We start from the raw sequence: 23,427 nt of genomic DNA, 5'->3' as shown, positions 1-23,427 counted from the left end.
GGATATTTGAACCAATAAAGGTTCATAACTGCAGCCTCATCAGTTGTTAGTCATTTTAGAATTATTTGAGTGGAAGATATGTGGAAGATGATATGAACAGACAAAAGAATGAGAGAAGAAACAACAAATGAGTCAAGTAAAATAAGTTCGTAACTTGTGTCTGATTCTCCACCTCTCACCTTGTTTAATTCTGCACACCTACCAAAAATATGTAAAATACTACAGCTGATTTCATAGCTTTTTCACCCATTTTGCATTCACTTTATACAGTTGAGGTGGACAATAGTGGAGAATTGGATCTGTAATTGTTAATGAAAAGCAGCCAGGAAGGAAATCTGAGCCACAATACAGAAATTCTTTGATTTAAGATGTCAGCATTTTTGTCTATCATCAATGTAGAGCCAAATCAGGCTTTATGTACGTGTTTTGAGTGGGAGTCAGGGGACAATGGCAACTTCTCTCATGTTCCAAAGTCACAGTGGTACCATTCTACAAATGTTACTTTGTACTGGTGTTCCCCTTACACTGGGGCTTTGACTGGTCGGCCTGTGTAGGTCACTGTACTTTTGTCACCATTTTCTAAGTGCTATTTGGTGCTCTGGAAGGAGCTTTCAGGTAAACTACGTCCACTCCCTTACAAGTCCGTTGTGGACCTTCTCCATTTCTCCATATTTGGCCAGATATGTGGTGTTAATATAAGTGTTCTACTGGGACACTCATGTGGGTTGGGATTCTTGCATTACTTTATTTAGGACATCCTGTCTGAGGTCCAATAATATACCACCATTGTTTTCCATACAGTAATGGAAATGTTCTATGTTTAAGATTTTCAAAGGAGCTAAAATAGTGAGGCAAAAAGATCTTGCTGAAATTCAATGTTAATTGAACTTGACATTGAATCCCACCTCCATCCCCTTTTTTTTATGGTACTGTGACAGAGTGCTAGGAGCCTAGAGCTGACCCAGCACTCTGGTCACTAATGTATTAGCGGTTTCTCCCTGGAGTGGATCTGATTGGGAGATAGGTCATAAATGGCTTAATTGGGCAAGAGGCTGATGGGCTAATGAGAACAATGAACCCATCAGCTGCAGACAGATGAAGGAAAGGAAGGAAGTGCAAGGGAGGAAGCTGGCAAAAGCTAGGGGATACAGGGTCTCAGGATGGTGAGATCTTGTCCTCTCCCTCCCTGGAGAGTGGGCTGACGGGGAAGTTTACTTCCAATTGTATGTTGCTGCATGAGGCTGAACTGGGAGAAGGAACCCAATAAATAATACACTGGTGTTTATAAACTGAGAAGTGTCCAGTCTGCTTGTGGTGGTGTAAAAGGTGAAGAAGGGACCCTGTTATGAGTACTGTGTTGTGGCCTTTGACCTCTAAGTTTAGGGTGAATTCTTTACTACGCGGGCAAAATAACTAGTCTAACGAAACGTCATTTAAAAGATGGAAGCTGAGAAAGTGTGTCTGTTATGCATGTGTGGGTATATATATTTTGATGGATTTTCAAAAGCATTCAGTGTGGGCTTAATTATGCTCCCATTGAAATCTATGGTAAAACTCTCAGCTGCAAAGGGAAGCACTAGTGTTAGGCCAACATTGAGCACTGTTTTGAAACACCCATCATTGGCGTTGGAAGCTACATGCTACAGCATAATGGTAATTATGGTGTCATACAAAAATATAACTAGCTTCATATTACTTTTTGAAGCTGTCAACTCACATGAGCTTTGGCAGCAGGCTCATTCTCACTTTCAGTGCTTTGAAATACCTTGTGCCTCATTTTATTGTTAATTATTTAACCACAAACCTGTTGGGATCTTACTTTATTTTCAGCAAAACCCTATTGAAAAGTTGCAGAAAGTATGCAGAAACTTAGTTTGTTTTTCCACATGTGCATTGTCTATCTTTAAAGATTTGGTTTTATACCTAAATAGCAGCTATCTGCTGAATGATGAAGTATTGAATAAATAAATATTTAGAAACAAAGGAATTATTTAATAGGGCACTCAACCAATTAAAAAATAAGTCTGATTAATCGCAGTTTTAATCACACTGTTAAACAATAACAGAATACCAATTTAAATTTATTATAAATATTTTTGGATTTTTTTCTATATTTTCAAATATATTGACCAATTTCAACACAGAATACAAAGTATATAGTGCTCACTTTATGGTATTTTTATAACAAATATTTGCTTTGTAAAAAAAATAAACAAAAGAAATAGTAATAGCAAATAAATGATGGCCACATAAACACCACCTTATACTGAAAAACCACCGACCACTATATGTACGTACATGCCTCCAACTTCCACCCAGGACACATCACATAATCCATTGTCTACAGCCAAGCCCTAAGATACAACCGCATTTGCTCCAATCCCTTAAACAAAGACACAAACTTACATGATCTCTATCAAGAGTTCTTAAAACTACAATACCCATCTAGGGAAGTGAAGAAACAGATTGACAGAGCAAGGCGGGTACCCAGAAGTCACCTACTACAGGACAGACTCAACAAGGAAAACAGAACACCGCTGGCCATCACCTACAGCCCCCAGCTAAAACCACTCCAACACATCATCAAGGATCTACAGTCTATCCTGGAAGACGATCCCTCACTCTCGCAAACCCTGGGAGGCAGGCCAGTCCTTGCTTACAGACAGCCCCCCAACTTGAAACAAATGCTTACCAGCAATTGCACACCATACAACAGAAACACTAACTCAGGAACGTACTTGCAAAAAACCCCGTTGCCAACTCTGCCTGCATATTTACTCAAGTGACACCATCATAGGTCCTAACCACATCAGCCGCACCATCACGAGCTCGTTCATCTGCATATCTACTAATGTGATATGTGCCAACAATGCTCCTCTGCCATGTACATTGGCCAAACTGTCTGTCTCTACGCAAAAGAATAAATGGACACAAATCAGACATCAAGAATGATAACATTCAAAACCAGTAGGCGAGCACTTCAATCTCCCTGGACACTCAGTAACAGACTTGAAAGTTGCCATACTTCAACAAAAAAAACTTCAAAAACAAACTCCAGCACAAAACTGCAGAGCTGGAACTCCATATGCAAACTTGACACTATCAGACTAGCTCTGAATAGAGACTGGGAGTGGCTACCCCACTACAAAAAGTAATGTTCCCTCTTTTGGCATTCACACCTTCTCATCAGCTGTTGTGAATGGCCTCATCCACCCTGATTGAATTAACCTTGTTAACACTTCCCCTCCTCACTGTGAAGTAACTCACCCATCCTTGCACGTGTGTATATATATCTACCAAACTGAAGTTTCCACTTCATGCATCTGACGAAGTGGGTTTCTGCCCACAAAAGCTTATGCCCAAATAAATTTGTTAGTCTTTAAGGTGCCACAAGACTCATTGTTTTGCTAAAAACAGACTAACATGGCTACCCCTCTGGAACTCAAAAGAAATAGTATTTTTCAATTCACCTCATACAAGTACTGTAGTGCTATCTCTTTATCATGAAAGTGCAATTTACAAATGTAGAATTATTATTATTTTTCACATAACTGCACTCAAACATAAAACAATGTAAAACTTTAGAGCCTACAAGTCAAAGCATGAAGGGGCATCTGAATATTTAGCATATCTGGCACATAAATACCTTGCAAAGACAGGTACAAAAATGCTGTGCAAACACCTGTTCTCACTTTCAGGTGACATTGTAAATAAGAAGTGGGCAGCATTATCTCCCGTAAATTTAAACAAACTTCTTTGTCTTAGCAATTGACTGAACAAGAAGTAAGAATTAGTGGACTTATATGAGGTAAAATGAAAAATACTATTTATTTTATCTTTTTTACAATGCAAATATTTTTAAAAAGTGAGAAATGTATACTTTGTATTCTGTGTTGTAACTGAAATCAGCATATTGGGAAATATAGAAAAAATCCAAAAATATTTATAAAAAAATTAAATTGGTGTTATTGTTTAACAGTGCAATTAGAACTGTGATTAATCACAACTATTTTTTTAATCTAGTTAATTTGTTTTGCGTTAATCACATGCATTAACTGTGATTAATTGACAGCCCTATTTAATAACAAGATATTTTATGCATTTGAATCCTGTGTCCAAATATAAATGTACACAAATTTAACAGTTGCTCAACTTTGATATTAAGAGATAAGGGCTCCTAGATTTGTGATTTGCTTCAAAATACGCTGAATCTAGGCTGGACATTGATCAGTTGTTGAGAAAACAGTATATTTCTTTATTGTCTTTTTAATCCAGGAGCATTGAGTCCTATTGTCTTGCCATTGTGGCAACTCTTGGAAATTCTCAAAAAGTTTAAAAAAGAAGCATGCATGTTTTCTGCACCCTGGAGCTTTCTTCCCTTTTATATACCTATTCTCTGAGATGCTAGCCCTGTGATGCAGCATTGATCTTGATCTCCTCTATTAAAGTTGTATATTTGTTTAATACAGTGGAGCCAAAAGGTGCCTAGTTTTTTTAAGTTTTTGATAGTCTTCACCTGTTGAGGAGAAAAGTATTCCAGTAATCCCATTTTGGTATAGGAGACTTGGAGAGAACCATTTGATCCTTTTCTTAGTAACCTCTTTAACAAAATCCTCCGTAATAATACTTATATGAGTGCCTTTGGAGGTTCATGTGTGTGCTTTTACAAAAGCAGATGATGTTTATAGATGGAGTTTAAGTCTAAAGTTTCAGGAAAAACCAAAATCATGTGGCCAGATGGTTACCTATGCTGGTTATACCTGCATAGGGATCAGGAAATTCCATGTGTTGTAATTCATTAAGTGTCTGTCCTATTGCTTTGTTGTAAGGATGTGGTCTATGATGCTTACCTGCACGCATGAAGTATGTAGGGGGCAAGACCCACTTAAACCATAAGGTCCTGAGATCCATGTCCTGAAACCTACGTTATGTTAATAAACCCAGGGGTAGAGCAGGGGTACTTGCACGGAGGCCCAGTGTTTCCTCACTGCATCATTCTCACCCCATAGCATCAGCAGCACAGCTAACTCTAGCTTCCTTTCGTAGATAGCTGTTCCAGAATCCCCTTTGGGACAGAAGTATGGCTTTCATGGTTTCACATATGAGAAACCTGTAGAGGGAATATAATAGGAAGTAATGCTGACAGAGCAACCATTCTCTTCTGCAGGGAAATTCCCATGGGTTTATATGAGAAAACCACCTTGAGCAGTGTGGGGGTGGAAGTCTGCTGTGGAACTATTACTTCCCCTCCTTCTTCTAACTCTATGGTTGCTTCCTGATGGGTTTTGCCTGCCTTTATTTGTGTGACAGTAGAGCTGGCCAAGACTTAGGATTTCTGGTTTGTTGGAAATTTGGTATTTTAGGTAGTAGGGGAGAAACTGACAAAAGGAAGTCCATTTCAGTTAGCAGCTGCTGGGCCTCCCAGGGTCTGAGACTCTGGGGCAGCCCCACTACTTACAATACCATGGAGACCAACCTGCGTCTGTGGGATCTGCCTTGTGGATTCAGTGTTTCCAAGCTCATGCTGCACTGTAAATCTGGGCTTACAACTGCTGGGCCCATGTCTCTCAGCCATGCTAAGGTGTCCGTACTGCACTACACAGACCTTCTGACTTGAGTCTGTGGCTTGAGCTGTGTCCACACAGCAAAATGACAGGGCTTGCACCCAGGTCACAGCATGATTCAGACTCTGACCTATCCTTGTAGCAGGGTCCAAGGACCTGGATGTCCTGAGAGCTTGCTGACCACAGTCTCACTGATTTGCCTGTGGATGGAAGGAGGACTTGGGCTCAAACTGAGTCGGAGCCTGGGCTTAGTGTGCAGTGTTGATGTACCCACAGTGGGCAATCCCAGGCCAGCTGTCTCCTAGATCTGCCAGGCTTGAGCTGGGGATCTCAGGGCTTCCAGACTCCCTGCTGTGGAGCCAAGAGCCAGAGCTATGGCATGGTAGGGCTGCCCCAGTGCTAGAGACCTTGCAAGCCAGGGCTGCTCTGCAGCTTGCCAGTCAAGCTGGCAAGGAACCAGGCAAGTATCCAGTGGAACCCTGCCTACAGTTAGATAAAAACTCATCGAACCCAAACCATTTCTACAAAACAATTCAGGCTCAAATTGTCTTTTTCCAAATGAAACTGTTTAGTTAGAAAATTTCTAACCATCTGCAGCTGGCAGAAAGTATTATATTATATTACATTATATTATATTTTAGACAGTGATAACTCCTAAGTTATAATGTGATTCCTCTTGTGGATTTGATCAGGTTTCAATACGCAACATTGTAATTTTAAGTGATTTATAGACATTACCAGAACTCTAGTTCAACACTAAATGCCGATATGCTTTCTTATGCCTTTGCTGCAGCTCTTCTAAAATGTGTATATTACTAGCAGTCTCTATTGCTGCAGTCGCTCACTGACCTAGACCTTTTTGGTATTGATTCTGCAAAATCATCTTTCTCCAGTTAGCAGAAGTCCATGGAAGGTGAAAACCTTTCACCTGAAGCATTTTATATAGTGAATGAATATTACAAATTGAGCTGTGCTCAGAATAAAAATAATCCAGGTCAAGATTCATATTGGGAATCTAATTACATCTACTCAAATCTTAATTACATTTTCTAAGTTAAAATTTCATCGTGATCTAGCTCTGTACTGCTTCTAGGCTTATGTCCACTCTCTTTGGATTTTTGTATACAATGAAGTATTTAGAAGTGACAGGAAAACCTCATAGAGTTCACCTTCAATTTGGATGCTTCTCAGCGTTCTCCAAGCCACTTAGGTCTGCAAAAACTTTAGGCTGGAAATCTCATGCAAGCAGGTGTGTACATGTAAGGGTTCTAGTACTTGCTGCTTCTGGTCAGGTAGTAACTACTAGAAGAATAGCCTCTCTGGTAATATTTCAAAGTTTTTCCCAGAACCATTCTGAATGTAGTGGCTTAGAAGTATGTGAAAATGAAAAATAATGGGTGGGGAAGCTGCACACACTTTGGAGTACTAAACTAGGGTTCTGTATTGGAAGTTGGTTTCAGTTTTAACTATAAGAAGCTACTGCTTCTCAAAAAGGAAGCTTTTAATTTTACCATTTTGTTTCAAGGGATGACAGGGCTTGCTCCAGTAAGCCTCTGTGGACTGAGTTTTGCTGCCCTTACTCACCTAGATAGAGTGTGTTACTTGAAGTCCCTCTAATACTACATTACAAAGAACTCTAACACATCATCTGCTATACAGCTAACTACACCAAATCAAACATGTATCTACTTCAAATGATACTTCTAAAAAATTCTGACTGGTATTGCCCCAGAAGTTACTATTAATGGATGTAGTGACCTGGTGCTATAGATCAGTGAGCAATTTATACCTCTCACTATAGTACAGTGGCTGAATTAAATTTACTAGATCTAGACAAAGACCCATGATACCTGATAACATACCTACTGTAGCCCTTCAGCCAAAACCAATATTATTCACTGTAACTTTTCATGTTGAATTTCACTTGGACATTTTCCCAAAAGGTAATATTTTAAAACATTTACAACTATAATATTCAAAAATGAAAATAATCTTGTCTATACTAAAAAATTATTCAATAATTAATTGTCTATACGAATAAAACCTACTGCCTGTGAAGCCTACTGATGTTGCGTAACTCTCAAACAACAAGAAGGAATGTTAGCCACAATAAATGAATATTGTAGCTTGTAGTTAACTCACATTAATACAAACCATATGCAGGCTTGACACTGAATTTTCAAGTGCACAGTTGCATTAATGACCCAGAACACCCCTGAGGATAGGGGAACCAATAAGTGCAGACCACTCTTTAAATAAAAAACCAGAGAGCCAAAAAAAATCAATCTAACTTAATAGTCAAACGAGCATGAAACATAGGTCATTCAACCCTAGCCAAAGTTTGGTGCCAGTGACTGAAACAAAAATAGTCCAGTGACAGATTGTATAGATTTGTTATTTTCCCAGGCAGTGTGACTTGATTGTCAGTTCACAGAAGCAGCATAGCTCCCTCTTCTGGGGCAGGCCGTAGGGAAAATGGCACCCTAGGCGAACAGCAGCATGGGGTACAGGGTGTGAGGACCAGCTCCTGACCTTGGATCCCAGACCGGCTGCATAGGATGGAGTTTCTGAGCCTGGAGGCTCCCCTGGCTATACAGCCCCTGACCACCTAGCAGGAGGAGAGCAGATATGCAGCCACCACCCATACCCACAGGAATTGGGGACCTAGGGGCTGGCCTGCTGGCTTTGTAGGGGCAAGAACTGCTGTGTACATCTCCCTGCCAGGCTGGCAGCTCTAGCCAGCATTCCCTCCCCACCCACCCAGCTAGCCAGGGACGCGCCCGCACTCAGCCCCACTCTGGCAGCCCAGGCCCACCAGCTTGCAGCATTCAGATGGCGCCCCCCCGACCATGGCGCTCTGGGCAGTTGCCCAACTGCCCACCCGTAAGACCAGCCCTGCCCTCTTCAAAGGAAACACCTGATAGCAGAAGGTGTTGGAGTGAAACTCTCTTTTTTTTTTTTTTTTTTTTAACCTTTCCAGACAGCGTCTCTTAACTCTTGCCCAGGGGAAGTTTGCACAAATACAGAGCTAAGTCTCCAATTCAAGGCATATCCACAGACACACTGACTTGAAGCCTTGATGCAGAATTCATAACAAAGTCCAAGTCAAATTTGACAAACACCAGCTTCTGGAAAAAGGATGTGAGATTACAATCTTTCCACCCCTGAATTTTCACAGTATATGTGGTAGCTTTAAAAGAAAAAGAGAGATGAGTTTAACGCAGCTGCAGAGAGAAAATGTTACGCCTTTTTCTGTCTTTCACTACAAATAGCTGAACCCAGCAAATGCATCAGGTGTCATCCAACTATTTTGAAATATGCTTTGATTCCATACTTAGCTCTACAAAAACCAATCAGTCAGCCAAATAAAACTTCATAATAACCTGTTCAAACTAAAATGAGCTTTCTGAGACTCACTTTTTTTTTACCAATTTTGAAGAAAAGAAAATAATTTTAAAATACATAAATTAAATATAGATCAGTTTAAAGCCATGTGTGCTATTTGTACACTCAGCTGGTGCCAGCTTGCCTCTCAGGTTAATGGGAGATCTAGCATTATTTTCACTTGATTCTCTATTCTTTATTTTAGTGTAATCAATGGACAAAATACAAAGTTTAGTAGATGTCTTACTATATATGCAAATAAGTGTGATTTATTTCACACACAGCCCTTGCTCTCTACATAGTTCATTCATTCAGCTGGCTGCTTGTTATGAGAAGATCTAAAATGTGGATATTGTAGTGGAAATATATACCCATTTACAAATAGAGACCATTTAACAGATTAGGAGGGTTCTAGATTGTTACCTCTTTTGACTAAAGAAGTTGACCAAATTGGGAGTGTTGTGAGTTGTTCCATTCAGGAAGAATTGATGAGTCAGGTATTTTTCTTTGATGCAGATTTGTTTATTAACAAAGAATGTACAAAGTCCTGTTTCCTTGGCCACAGGAAGAACCAAACAGGAGATAGTATATTTGCTTATAGCCCTAAGCCTGGTTCGCCAGCACCAGAACCCCCCTCTCTCAGCGTTTCTCCCACTGTGCTTATGTTTGTATGTAATTATGTGTCAGACAATACCGGTAAACCCCTCTGCCCAGGTCATTTGAATTTCTGGGCAATCTTGGATTTGCCTTTGTTTTGGGCAGAGCCACATGCTTGTGTTTTGGGTTTAGAGACCATTATTTCAGTCACTTCTTTACATTCATCCTGCTTCTCAGGCAGTGGTTATGTGCAACCAAAAGGATTTAACCCAGCCTACCTTGAACATGCTAATACATGCCCTTTCCTGCACATCAGGCTACTTCTCTGCTGAAGCACAGGCCAGACCTCAGTCTTTTCAGGACTTTTAAATCTCAAAAGAGAGTGCAATTTAAGGAATAACATTTAATATATCTATAATATCCATAACCTGCATTTGGAGTTCTTGTGAAAAACTTTCTTATAACAACTGTTATGTGATTAAAAAGTCCCAGAGTGAAGCACTAGCATCTCCTCAGGTCCCAGTGAGACAAGGAGTCCGCAGTCTAAATCCAAAGCAGCACAGGCTTTGAGATGCAGCTCTCATAGCAGACACATCTCACTCCTGTGGTGTTCAGCTGCTGAGGCCACAGGCCAGGCTCCAATTCTCCCTATTTATAGCCTTTTCCAACCACTTAGCTCAGATGGTGGAGAGTGGAATCTGCTAGACTTTGCTTGCCCTTTAATAGAAACCCTCGGGACAGCTCAGAGACAGCCACTGAGCAATCTGAGTACCTGCCATATGTCTCTGGACCTTTTAAGTGACCTTCTTTGCTTGCTTCCTGCACGTGAGCACAGACACAAAAGAGTCAACAAAAATCCAGGTATCTTCTCCACTGTTTCTCTCCCTGTTTTAGACTTTAAAAAAAATCAATTGCTGCCATGCAAGCATACAGGTTACAACAGGTTTAACCTTGAGATATAAGAATGGCCATGCTGGGTCAAACCAATGATCCATCTAGCTTAGTATCCTGTCTTCTGACAGTGGCCAATACCAGGTGCCTCAGAGAAAACTAACAGAACAGGTAATCGTCAAGTGATCCATCCTGTCAGCCATTGCCAACCTCTGGCAAACAGCAATCCCTGCCTATCCTGGTTAATAGCCATTGATGGACCTATCCTCCATGAACTAATCTAGTTCTTTTTTTAACCCTGTTATAGTGTAGGCCTTCACAAATCCTCTGGCAAGGAACTCCACAGGTTGACTGTGCATTGTGTGAAGAAATATTTCCCTTTGTTTGTTTTAAACCTGCTGCCTATTAATTTCATTTGGTGACCCCTAGTTCGTGTGTTATGAGAGGTAGTAAACAACACTCCCTTATTTACTTTCTCTGGTCATGATTTTATAGACCTCTATCATATCCCCCCTTAGTCATCTCTTTTCCAAGCTGCTAAATCCCAGTCTTATTAATCTCTCCTCATATGGAAGATTTTCCATATCCCTAATCAATTTTGTTGTCCTTTTCTGGTACCTTTTCCAACTCCAATATATCTTTTTTTTTTAGATGGGGCTACCAGATCTATATGTAATATTCAAGATGTGGGCATGCCATGGATTTATAAAGAGCCAATATGATATTTTCTGTCCTATTATCTGTCCGTTTCCTAATGATTCCCAATATTGTGTTAGCTTTTTTGACTGCCACTACGCATTGAATGGATGTTTTCAAAGATCTTGGAATCATTGTGGATAATTCTTTCTTGAGTGGTAAAGCTAATTTTGACCCATCATTTTATATGTATAGTTGGAATTATGTTTTCCAATGTGCATTACTTTGTATTTATCAACATTGAATTTCATCTGCCATTTTGTTGCTCAGTCACCCAATTTTATGAGATCCCTTTGTAACTCTTCGGTGTCTGCTTTCGACTTACCTATCTTGAGCAGTTTTGTATCTGCACATTTTACCACCTCCCTGTTTACCCCTTTTTCCTTATCATTTATGAATATGTTGAACAGTACTGATCCCAGTACAGACCCCTGGAGGATACCACTATTTACCTCTCTCCATTCTGAAAACTGACCATTTATTCCTACCCTTTGTTTCCTATTTTTAACCAGTTACTGATCCAGGAGAGGACCTTCTCTTATCCCATGATAGATTACTTTGCTTAAGAGGCTTCAGGGAGGGACCTTGTCAAAGGTTCTCTGAAAATCTAAGTACATTCTATCCACTGGATCACCCTTGTCCACATGCTTGTTGACCCCCTCAAAGAATTCTAGTAGCTTGGTGAGGCATGATTTCCCTTTACAAAAGCCATGCTAACTCTTTCCCAACAAATCATATTCATTTGTGTGTCTGATAATTCTGTTCTTTACCATAGTTTCAACCAGTTTGCCTAGTACTGAAGTTACGCTTACTGGCCTGTAATTGCCAGTATCACCTATGAAGCCTTTTTTTAAAATTGGCATCACATTAGCTATCCTCCAGTCATTTGGTACAGAAGCTGATTTAAATGACAGGTTACATACCACAGTAAGTAGTTCTGCAATTTCACATTTGAGTTCCTTCAGAACTCTTGGGTGGATACCATCTGGTCTTGGTGACTTATTACTGTTTAATTTATCAATTTGTTCCAAAGCCTCCTCTAATGACACCTCCATCTGGGACAGTTCCTCAGATTTTTCATCTATAAAGAATGGCTCAGGTTTGGGAATCTTCCTCACAACCTCAGCCGTGAAGACCAATGCAAAGAATTCATTTAGTTTCTCCACAAAAGACTTATCTTCCTTGAGTGCTCCTTTAGTATCTCAATCATCCAGTGGCCCACTGGTTGTTTAGTGGGCTTCCTGCTTCTGATGTACTTAAACATTTTTTTGCTGTTACTTTTCGAGTATTTGATAATTGCCATTTGTAAAGTATGTGGATACGTGGAAAAAGGATTGTGCTGAAAGTATAATGTTCTTGCTGTATTTAGGGTAAATTTTCAGAGCTGATGTGGAATTTTAGCTGCATGGCCAAAATAACCATTTGTGGAGCTGTATAGGTTTGCACTATATCCAGGTATAGTAGAAAATATGTTCTGGTTCATGCACATCTTCAAAATTAACAAACAAAACACACTTTCACCAATAACCTCATTGCCATTGAAGTCCTGAACTGTGTTCAGCCATGGTTGACATTCCTGATATTGAATAACGTCACAAATAGGGGCTAGTCTAGGACCATGGAAATCATTATCCCTATCAATCAAAATTCAGGATTTGAACCCACTTGAAAGGTTAGTTCATATATTCACTGTGCTGGCTAGCACCCTTTCTAGTGTCCTTTTAGATACTTAATAAAATATAAGTACTTTTAAAATCACGTCAATTAATTTATAGTAAATGAGAAGAGAGAAATTATTATGGAGTTGAACATGTGTATAAAGAATCCTCTGGAGAATAAAACTCTTTAAAATGTGGAATACTGATTAAGTTTGATCTCTGAGCTGAGCTATTTCCATGAGTGGAATATAATTGCTCTGTAATGTTTAAGTATTCTGAAACTGGTATGTCATTGGATAAATGCCTGAAGGGAAGCCACCCCTTCATGTCTCCCTCTCTCACACAATACAGCTATAGCACACAAAATGCAGAATGGGTGGCAAGTAATGAATTTGATGGCATTATACATCTTCCAAATATATTTATGTATGACCCTCTAAAGGGCAACGCTTAGTTAAGCAATCCATATATTGAATACTAAAAAATGTTATCATAGTTATTAGCCTGAGGCAGTGCTATTCACCGGGCACTATTTAAATGTTGATTCAAAGCATTTCTAAAAATAAAATTCTGTTTTCAAAGGGGCTTTGACAACAGCAAAATTAAAACCATCTTATTTGTTGAAGGGGGAGACAAAGCCAAATAACTGCTGTATCTGAATTTGACTGTGATAACAAGAGGAAGACCAAGGACAGGGTAGGCCCATTACTCAATGAGGGGGGAAAAACAGTAACAGAAAATGTGGAGATGGCAGAAGTGCTAAATTACTTTTTTGTTTCACTTTTCACTGAAAAGGTTAGTAGCAATTGGACATCTAACATAGTGAATGCCAGTGAAAATGAGATAGGATCAGAGGCTAAAATAGGGAAAGAACAAGTTAAAAATTACTTAGACAAGTTAGATATTTTCAAGTCACCAGGGCCTGATGAAATACATCCTAGAATATTCAAGGAACTAACTGAGGAGATACCTGAGCCATTAGCGATTATCTTCAAAAAGTCACGGAAGACAGGAGAGATTCCAGAGGACTGGAAAAGGGCAAATATAGTACCAATCTATAAAAATGGAAATAAGGACAACCCGGGGAATTACAGACCAGTCAGCTTAAAGTCAGTACCCAGAAAGATAATGGAGCAAATAATTAAGAATCAATTCGCAAAAACCTAGACGATAATTAGGTATAAGTAACAATCAACATGGATTTGTGAAGAACAAATCATGTCAAACCAACCTAATAACTTTCTTCAACAGGATAACAAACCTTATGGATAGGGAGGAAGTGGTAGTTGTGGTATATATTGACTTTAGTAAGGTTTTTGATACTGTCTTGCATGACCTTCTCATAAACAAAGTAGGGAACTATAACCTAGATGGAGCTACTGTAAGGTGGGTGCATAACTGGTTGGAAAACCATTCCCAGCAAGTAGTTATCAGTGGTTCAAATTGGAAGGGTATATCAAGCGGGGTCCCATGGGATTCAGTGCTGTTCAATATTTTCATCAGTGATTTAGATAATGGCATGGAGAATAGACTTAGAAAGTTTGCGGACAACACCAAGCTGCGAGGAGTTGAAAGTGATTGGAGGATAGGATTAAAATTCAGAATGAGCTGGACAAACTGGAGAAATGGTCTGAGTCAATAGGATGAAATTCAATAAGGGCAAATGCAAAGTACTCCACTTAGGAAGGAGCAATCAACTGTACACATACAAAATGGGAAATGACTCCATAGAAAAGAGTACTACAGAAAGGGATCTGGTGGTCATAGTGGATCACAAACTAAATATAAGTCAGTGTAACATTGTTGCAAAAAAGCAAACATCGTTCTGGGATGTATTAGCAAGACACAAGAAGTAATTCTTCTGCTCTACTCCACGCTGATTAGGCCTCAACTGGAGTGTTGTGTCCAATTCTGGGCCCAACATTTCAGGAAATATATGGATAAATTGGAGAAAGTCTAGAGAAGAGCAACAATAACGATTAAAGGTCTGGAAAACATGACTTGTGAGGGAAAATTGAAAATAGTGGGTTGTTTAGTCTGCAGAAGAGAAGACGGAGGGGGGACATAACAGTTTTCAAGTACATAAAGGTTGTTACAAGGAGGAGGGAGAAAATTGTTCTCCTTAATCTCTGAAGATGGACAAGAAGCAATGGGCTTAAATTGGAGCAAGGCTGGACATTAGGAAAAACTTCCTAGCTGTCAGGTTAGTTAAACTCTGGAATAAATTGTCTAGGGAGGTTGTGGAATCTCCATCATTGGAGATTTAAGAGCAGATTAGACAAACACCTATTACAGATGGTCTAGATAATGTTTGGTCCTCCCATAAATGCAGGGGACTGGACTAGATGACCTTACAAGGTCCCTTCCAGTCCTACGACTCTATGATTTGCTGCAGTTTTGCTGAAGTTTGCTCTGTTGTACACTTGTTTTTCCCTCCTCACCCTTTTTCCTTTATCATAAGCTTCAGAGCAACCATGATTGACCACTCAAAATCAGACCTAAAAATACAGAAGGGACACAGCACACTATTACTGGAATATTCTTACTTTCTCATTTTTACCCTATAATTATAAAATAAATTGATTGGAATATGAATATTGTACTTACATTTCAGTGTATACTATATAGAGCAGTATAAACAAGCCATTGTCAGTATGAAATTTTAGTTCGTACTGACTTCTCTAGTGCTTTTTATGTAGCCTATTGTAAAACTAGGCAAATATCTAGATGAGTTGATGTACATCCTGGAAGACCTCTGCATACCCCCAGGTGTACCCATTGAGAACCACTGACCTGTATAATCCTTCTGTCTTCTGTGTAACAGACTTAACTTTAGTAAACAATTCCATTAATGATGCACACAAAGGAATATACTCCACCTCTCAGACTCTTAGCTCTGCTGACTTTGCAATGATAACAAGAGATAATTATTTGAATGGTGTTCATATAGCTCAGTTAAGAGCTATGGGAGAGATCCTTAGCTGGTGTAAATTGATATAGCTCTACTGAGGTCAATAGAGCTATGGCAATTTACACCAGCTGAGGATTGGTCCTTTAGTCCAAATCCTTAAAATTCCCCGTCTTTCAAGAGATTTCTACCCTTGAAGGGTGACCTCCGCTGAATAACATTGAGTTCCAGTTAAAAAGACAATACCATTGAATAGGAAAGATGGAATTTTAAGTCTCCAGAAATGCACTTCAGTCACTGAAGAAAGTCGATCCTAGTATGAATACATTCTCAACAGATGTGTTTTTTGTATGATAGTGCTGTTATTACACAGCAGCTTTTCAGAGTAGGACTGCACTTCAGCATAAGCCCAAGACTTCCAGTAAAAGTTTAATCAGCCTTTTAGTTCACTGCTAGATAACTGAATGGTTAAAGTGTATTTTGAACAGCAACACAGAGATAAAAAGGACTATAACGTAACTGAATTGCTATAATTTTCTGGTAATTAAAGCAGTACCTCCCAGATTCACAAAGATATTTAGGGGTTTTTAAACCAAAGAGAAAAGACTCTCTCTACCTCAAAAAGCCCACAATATAAACAGCATAAAGGCAGGAAAACAGACAGAGAGGGAAAAGGCTTACAACATAGACCTACTGGTCAAGGTATTGGTTGGTCCTGGAAAAATAAGACTATGTTCACACAAATATGTATATGTGTATGTTTGTTAGAGTAAATAACCACATATCATCATGCATGTCATTATCAGTCACCTAGTTTCTCATAGGTGCCATAGCAGGAGTCTTCTTTTAAGAAGATCTTGAATGCAATGAAGTTAATGCCTTCCAGATCATCTCAGGAAGGGTATTTTTATGCATGGAGGTGGCATTGAATAAAAAACGGTCATTTATGTGGGAAGCTGATGAATAGTTAGACAAGGCTGGCATTACTGGAAGGCAAAGGGGGATGAGCTAAATAACACAAGTTGAATAAACCAACAGTGGCAGGGCTTGGAAAGCTATGACAAAAAGCTTGACCTTGGTGCAGTGATGGAGCAGCAGGTGTGGAGGGATTCAAAGACTGAGCTGACGTGGTCAGAATGACAAGCAAGGAAGATGATTCTGGCATCAATATTTTATATGGACTTGAAGATGATAATGTTGACATCAGGGAAACCAGAGAGGAGGATTTTACCATAATTAAGATGGGAGATGACATAAGATGAAATTCCGAACAAGAATTTTTACAGTAGAAATAGAGGAAGGCAGAAACAGATCTCAGAAATATTGAGGAGGGGAGGGAGTGGCCTATATTTGGACATGTTTTTGCAGTGTGGAACAAAGGGGGGAGAAAAGTCAAAAATAACCCTGAAACAACAGCATTAAGAAGATTGAGAGGTTTTACAAGTCACGCATTAACAGAGTGTAGTCTAGGATAATAGATGGAAACAAGTGTTCTGACCTAAAAAAATGGAAAATTGAGTGGCCAGTGTCAGGAGTGAAGGAGATAATCAATAGTGAAATGGAGAAATTAGGGGCTGGGCTAGTATGATCAAAGGATTTGGGGTGGTTGGGGGAGAGATGTTTTGATAATCCTTATGGGGAAAAATTGCTACAATATATTAATAGCTGTTATGATTAGCCATTAAACTATTTCCAGAATGCTGTAATACATATTAAAAGGAGTTTACATTTTGGGGGACTGAAGAAGGATGAGAGTGTAAATCATGGTTCACAAGATAAGAATTCAGTTGTGTAGCTATCAAAATCATTTCAAGAAATGTTAAGATTAGATGGTAATTCGGATGGTCATTTGATTTCAGAGATGTCTCTCACTCAATAACCACTGGTTTTAGGATGGATGTAACCTGACTAATAGCAAGAAAACCATTAGCTATAACTATAGCCATTATAATAGAAACTGAGGCCTCTAGACATCTAAAAAGAAGCCAAAGACCCTGACTACTGGTTGTTTTATGCTAGGGTAGAACATTTTCTTTTACATGTAAGGGTTTAAAGGCAGACATTTTTCATAATGAAGTGAGATATTGTGGCAAGGGTGGCCTGTTCTGCCCTTCCATGGGTCCTGCGCCCTTTTCGGCTATGCAGCAATGTGGCTGAGTGGGCGCAGGTGGGAGCCCGGCCCCATCCTCTGCCCTGGGCCCTGACCCAGGGACACTGTGAGGAGTAACCTCAACTGCTTAGTCCATGAGTTACTGCCGTCCCTGGGTCGCCTGTCCTTAGCCCCACTGCTCACAGTCCAATTCCTGGAACCAGGGGAGGAATGGGAGCTATCCTTCCTCAGGCTTCTGTGCCTAGGATCCCTGGCTGTACCTGGACAGGCTCCCCCTTGCCTCCGGTACCTTTGGGTTGTGGTAGCACCAGCAATTGCTCCAAGCCTTATAGCTCCCACTCCCTTTCAGCTGCCCCCATCTGTCTGGCTGGGAGGCTTTTAACTGCTGGGGCCAGCTCCCTGATTGGCCTCAGCTGGCCTAATTGGCCTAATTGCCCTTGAGTAGCCCCAGCTGAATCACCCAGGGAACAAGGATTTGTTAATCCTGGGACTTATATAGATACCCTCCACTACTCTCCTGTAGCCATCAGGTCTGGCCCTGTCACAATATATTTTCTATAAATATGATATTAAAGGTTTCAACTCAATCTACTGGCTGTATTTTTGGTCTCATTTATTACATCCAAATATGGATTTGTTTGGTGATTGGATCCAGTTTGGGTTTAGGCTTGTGGATCAAAACAAATCAGGTTTGTGGTTTACAATTTGATGATGCCATAATCTTTCAAGCTGTAATCAATAAAGTCCCTGATCCTGGAAGCTGTCCCATGCAAATGAATCTATGTGAACAGCCAGAACCCATTGACTTCAAAGATGAACAGGTGTTCACCTGCACTCAGCTGCTTATGGGATTGGGTTTAAGAGTTCAACTAAAAATGTGGAGAAGAAGCAAGATTTTCCCCATCTCACAAAATTGTCTGTGTGTGAGATTTGGGGGTACATCTGATCCATAAAATTGATCCATTCTGGTCTTGGATCCAACCAAGAATTAAAACTGTAGGGGCAAGTTGACATCTATTTGCTGATCTCAATCCAAAAATGCCCTGAAATACTAATGTTAGGGGATTCAAAGGTGGTACATCTTTAGTTTTAAATTCTGATCCCATGTATATCTTTTTAGAAAAGAAATTTGGTTGAAGCCAAATGGGTAAAATTTTCAAAAGTGCCAAAGTCCCATTTTCAAAAGTTATTTAGCCACTTAGATTCCTAAATACCTAAGTCACTGGAAATGGGACTTACCCTACCCCTTTAGTCAATCTAACTTACATCACTCAGGAGTGTGAAAAAGACATCCCCCTGAGTGACACAAGTTACAGCAACCTAAGCGCTGTCCACACCAATAATATGTCAGTGAGAGACACTCACCGGCAGTCATAGCTTCCACCTCTCATGGAGGTGGACTAATTATGCCGACAGGAGAGCTCTCTCCCATCGGCATAAAATGTCTTCACAGATGCGTTACAGCGGCTTCTAGTAGCACTTCTAGTATAGACCTGCCTTTAGGTGGTTTGAAACTTCTCCGTATAAACTAGTGTATTTTGTGTAACTTTTGTAGTACCTTAAATTGTATAGAAAAGCTTTAGCTGGTGGACTTTGACTTGTAGCTGCTACATCAATGATTTAAAATGAATGAGCTCCCGGGATAGAAGGTCAAGTTCAACCATGACTTAGTAGCTTTTATTGTTTTCTGCCCACATTCTGTGGTGTTGTGCTTTATTAAAGATAAGTGTATAGATTCAGTGGCATCTAATACTTGAGGAATAAAGAAATGAATTCTATGGAAAAATCACTGACTCAGTGTTATGAAGTCTTTTTGATTGCTCATTTTTGCTCTAATTCCATATTTTTATTTCCACTTGACAAGGACCCTCTCTAGATACTTTATACGTTTTATTAAATAGACAACAGAAATTCTTAGAGAGGAAAGATGAAGCTTGACTTGATCATTTTAAAGTTTAAGACTGCCAATTACCACATATTTCACACACAACAACCAAATACAGAATGTTAGGGCCCACACATAGGCAGTCCGAACTAATGGCTGAAGTCCAGATTAGAGTTAGGGTCATAGTCAGCAGTCATGCCAAGGGTCACAGATGGAGTCAGAGGAAGAAGCCATGCCAAGAATCGAAGCCAGAGTCAATAACTGAAGTCAGGCTGAGACAGCAGGAACAAGGAGTGGGAGCTGGGCAAGGAAGCAGGAACTTGGTGCTAGAGGTCTGGCCAGCAGCAGACCTAATGACTAGTTGCTCAGACCAGGGGATAGCAGGAACAGAAAGCTTTATGCTAGGAGGTGACCAATCAGCAGTTGGCTGTTAGTCAGCTGATCCCCCGAATCAGCAGATGTGGGATATCATCTGCAGTTTCTCTGTCCACTTCTTTTCAGCAACGCTGTGGATGTGGGTTTGGGACCAGTGGTGCCTGACACTGAGACACGTGAATTAAGCTACTACTTAAGGCCAAGAGGCACAACTCAACCCATGATGCTCCAGACTGGCTCTTTTGCAGACTAACTGATGAGGACCCAAACAGCAATTTCTTCAGAGCCCCTAGCCTGCAAACAGCACCAGGAAGCCCTGTAGAATTTAAAGTGATAGCTTGTAATTTTGACACAGTTTTTAATGCACCATAGCTTTTTTGGGAGGAAAGCAGCTTGGCTAGGCAGACGAGTGTCCTGCCAGTCAACAACAGCAACAACAACCAGCACTATTTCCTGTGTGATGTGTATGCAAAATTTGAGAAATTGCATCCTATATAGATGAGTCTACTGTATAAATTGAAGGAAATAGCAGCTGACTGACTTACCTGCTTTTCTTTCTCCTAAGTTTGTGACATGTCATAATTTCCCAAACTCTGTAATAGTAAGAACCACATCTAAATAGAGAGCTTGTCTTCCCATCTCCCCTCCCATTTACAATCATGTAACTTTCCTGTGGCAACTACACCAAATGCCCACATACAGAAATGTAATATTGGGAAAGTGATCATGTATTCTCATTTGTCATTGGTAGCGGATCACTAGTAAAGGACAGTGGTATCAACATGGTGCATGTTTGAGTTTGTGTTGGATTCTTTCCAAAAGTGAGAATATGGCTGGAATTTTGATACAGTTCCAGTAAGTAAAATTTGTGGCCACTTTAGGTGCTCAGACTGCGCATGTTCCTCCTGAAAGCAGTAGTAAGAGAAGAATGGTCTTATCTACCACCCAATAAAGCAAACAGGTGCTAGTGATTTGGGGAAATTCTACCTTACATATAGCTGGACAACTCTACAAACAGAGCACAGTGGAGTTTTTCAAATATTTACCATGTGCCCAAGATAGACCCTGATGTGCACGTATTTCCTGAAGAGTGGCTCTCTGTTAACAGCAGGTATAATAGCTTTTGTCACGTCTTCAAGCACTGTGAGGAGGCCATCCAGATGGGGGTGGGATGAGGTAGCATCTGCCCAGAGTTCACGCTTTATTTGCATGTTGGCAAGAGAACTGTTTTTGTGCTCTCAAAGTAAGCAAGCAGATGGTATCCATAACCTTAATGTAAAGCATGCAGCAGAAACTGCAGAGGATTTTGTGTCTCATGAGGAAATGTGGAATTCTGCATCTTTTCCATTTTTTCAAACACAGAAGTGTTTGGTTTCCGTTCTTTTTTCTATTTCCTTGGGGAGAGGAGAATTGGGTTACTGTAAACATGTCCTGGATAAGCAAGGTTACTCTGTGCAAAGAGGATAATCTCATCCCCAGTAGCAGTTAGCCTGAAGCAGAGTAGCAGATGCAACAGAGGAGGAGGAATGGCAGCAGGAACAATTAAGTCAAACTGTGATCTTGTTCGGAGCTTGTCAACAAGATCAGAAAAGTCTCTGAAAGAAAGTTTGTAATATGCATTTTTAGTACAAAAATTATGGTTGTAGACTCTCCAGTGACTAGAATATCTAGTTCTTGGGGCAGGGGACTATGTCTTAAATTGTTTGTGTAATCTCCGTGGTTTACACTTGTACAGCATCTAGCATAGTCACGATTGGTGCCTTAGAGCACTGCTGTAATATAAATTGTCCTCTGCTCGCAGGACAGTTGGAGGTATGTTTATATATGCTAAACTATTAGAATATTGGAAGAAGATGCAGAAGTGGTGTCTAGTATTTAAGAAAATAGCTTTTGAATTTCTAAAAGTTCATACTCAAAATATTTGGAATGTGTCTTCAGTACAGCAGGCACTACTGGAATTCCCTCTGCACAAGGATCATTGAGAGCATGGTGGTCGTAAAGAAGAGAACTAGAGCACCAGCACTGAGACAGTTGGTAGTGACGAGCCACAGTGAGGCTATGGAGTCTACGGAAGGCATCCTTGTGGATTAGTGATGTATCCACACTTAACTCCAATATATACAAGCAAATGCCCTTATATTGAACCTATGGGAGTTTTCTTACTTTTTAAAAATATCTGTCATTTGCTGTATGTTCTGGGCTTTTAAAATTTTATTGGGATTTCAAAGTTAAAAACCAATGGACATTACAATTTCAATATAAACAGGGAAAATAAAGCAATGAAGTAAACATGATTAGTTAAAGGTTATACTTTTGCATTAGATGTGTATCAAATTATATTTTTGACTTTCTTTACAGAATCTATAGATCATTTAATAAACTCTAGTTTTTTGATTTGCCAATGGCTTCTTGTGAGTCCAAATTCTAACTTGGGTGATTTTTACATTTATCAATGAAGAGGATTCAAATTTGGTAAAAGCTTCTTTATTATAGGTTTTTCCTATGATGGAATTTCAAAATGTTCTTGTGTATCTAGAGTCCATTGCTGCTGTTTTTCAAGGAAATTTTCTTAGCATAAAATGTCTCTTTCTTCTACAAGTAAACACTCTACCTGGACAGTAAGGGAAAATTTACAAAAGCATAGATTGCCATGATTTTCAGTGGAATTTAGGTGTACCTACTGTCATTTGTGCCTTTGAAAATCTCCCTCTGAAATATTTTTGTATATAGCTAACTTCATACATCACTATTGAAACAATTCATATGGCATTTGTCATCTTCTTAAGTTATCGGTCTTGATGGTATTGCTGGATGGGAGAAGGGAATGTAAATTCCTGTGAGATCATCAACAAGAGTGTGCCCTTAGCCAAAATATCAGCCCAATTAAAGTTCATGTAGTTCTGATGTGAGTTGTTATATGTCAGTGAGCATCAGGATTGGAATAAAAATTCCTTTTTTTTGAGACCAGAGATGACAACATATTCTCTCACACATAAGTATACTTTATTATTACATGACTAAAGAAAGAACTGTTTCTAATTTACACTGGATATCTTTTATATGTCTGTATCAAATGGGATCACCTTTTATGCCTGCTCTTCTTAGATAAACATTCTTGTGTAAAAATTCTATTAAAAATTTTTAATTGTTAAAGAATCTCAGGAACAGTTTGTGACCCATCCGTGCCTACGGTAGCCCACCTGAAAATGCCAAGGTCAGGGCAGGCTGCAAAAGGAGAGCATATGTTCCCAAACTGGTGGCTAACACTGCAGTTAGATACACCAGTCAGCTCCCAATCAGCAACTGGGCCCAATAAAGAGAGAAGTTATTAAAACTCTATTCCCTTTACCAAAAATGTT

At 39.7% G+C, this 23,427-nt stretch overlaps 1 protein-coding gene across 1 annotated transcript in view; it reads left to right on the top strand.

Annotated features, from left to right (window-relative positions):
* The window catches only part of LOC137150098 (IQ motif and SEC7 domain-containing protein 3-like), a 127,344-nt gene extending 105,137 nt beyond the window's left edge, over positions 1-22,207 (top strand). The window contains exon 2 of the mRNA XM_067543796.1: positions 22,007-22,207. Coding sequence (XP_067399897.1) covers positions 22,007-22,067 — 61 coding nt within the window. The 3' untranslated portion in view covers positions 22,068-22,207. The remainder of the gene's footprint in view (positions 1-22,006) is intronic.
* The last annotated feature ends 1,220 nt before the right edge of the window (positions 22,208-23,427 follow it).

This window comes from Emydura macquarii, unplaced genomic scaffold, assembly GCF_026122565.2.
Source record: "Emydura macquarii macquarii isolate MOO-44397 ecotype Brisbane River unplaced genomic scaffold, CSIRO-AGI_Emac_v2 contig_968, whole genome shotgun sequence".
NCBI classification, from domain to species: Eukaryota; Metazoa; Chordata; order Testudines; family Chelidae; genus Emydura; species Emydura macquarii.
Note: the sequence above shows the minus strand (reverse complement) of the source record. Positions and strands in the feature narration are given on the sequence as shown.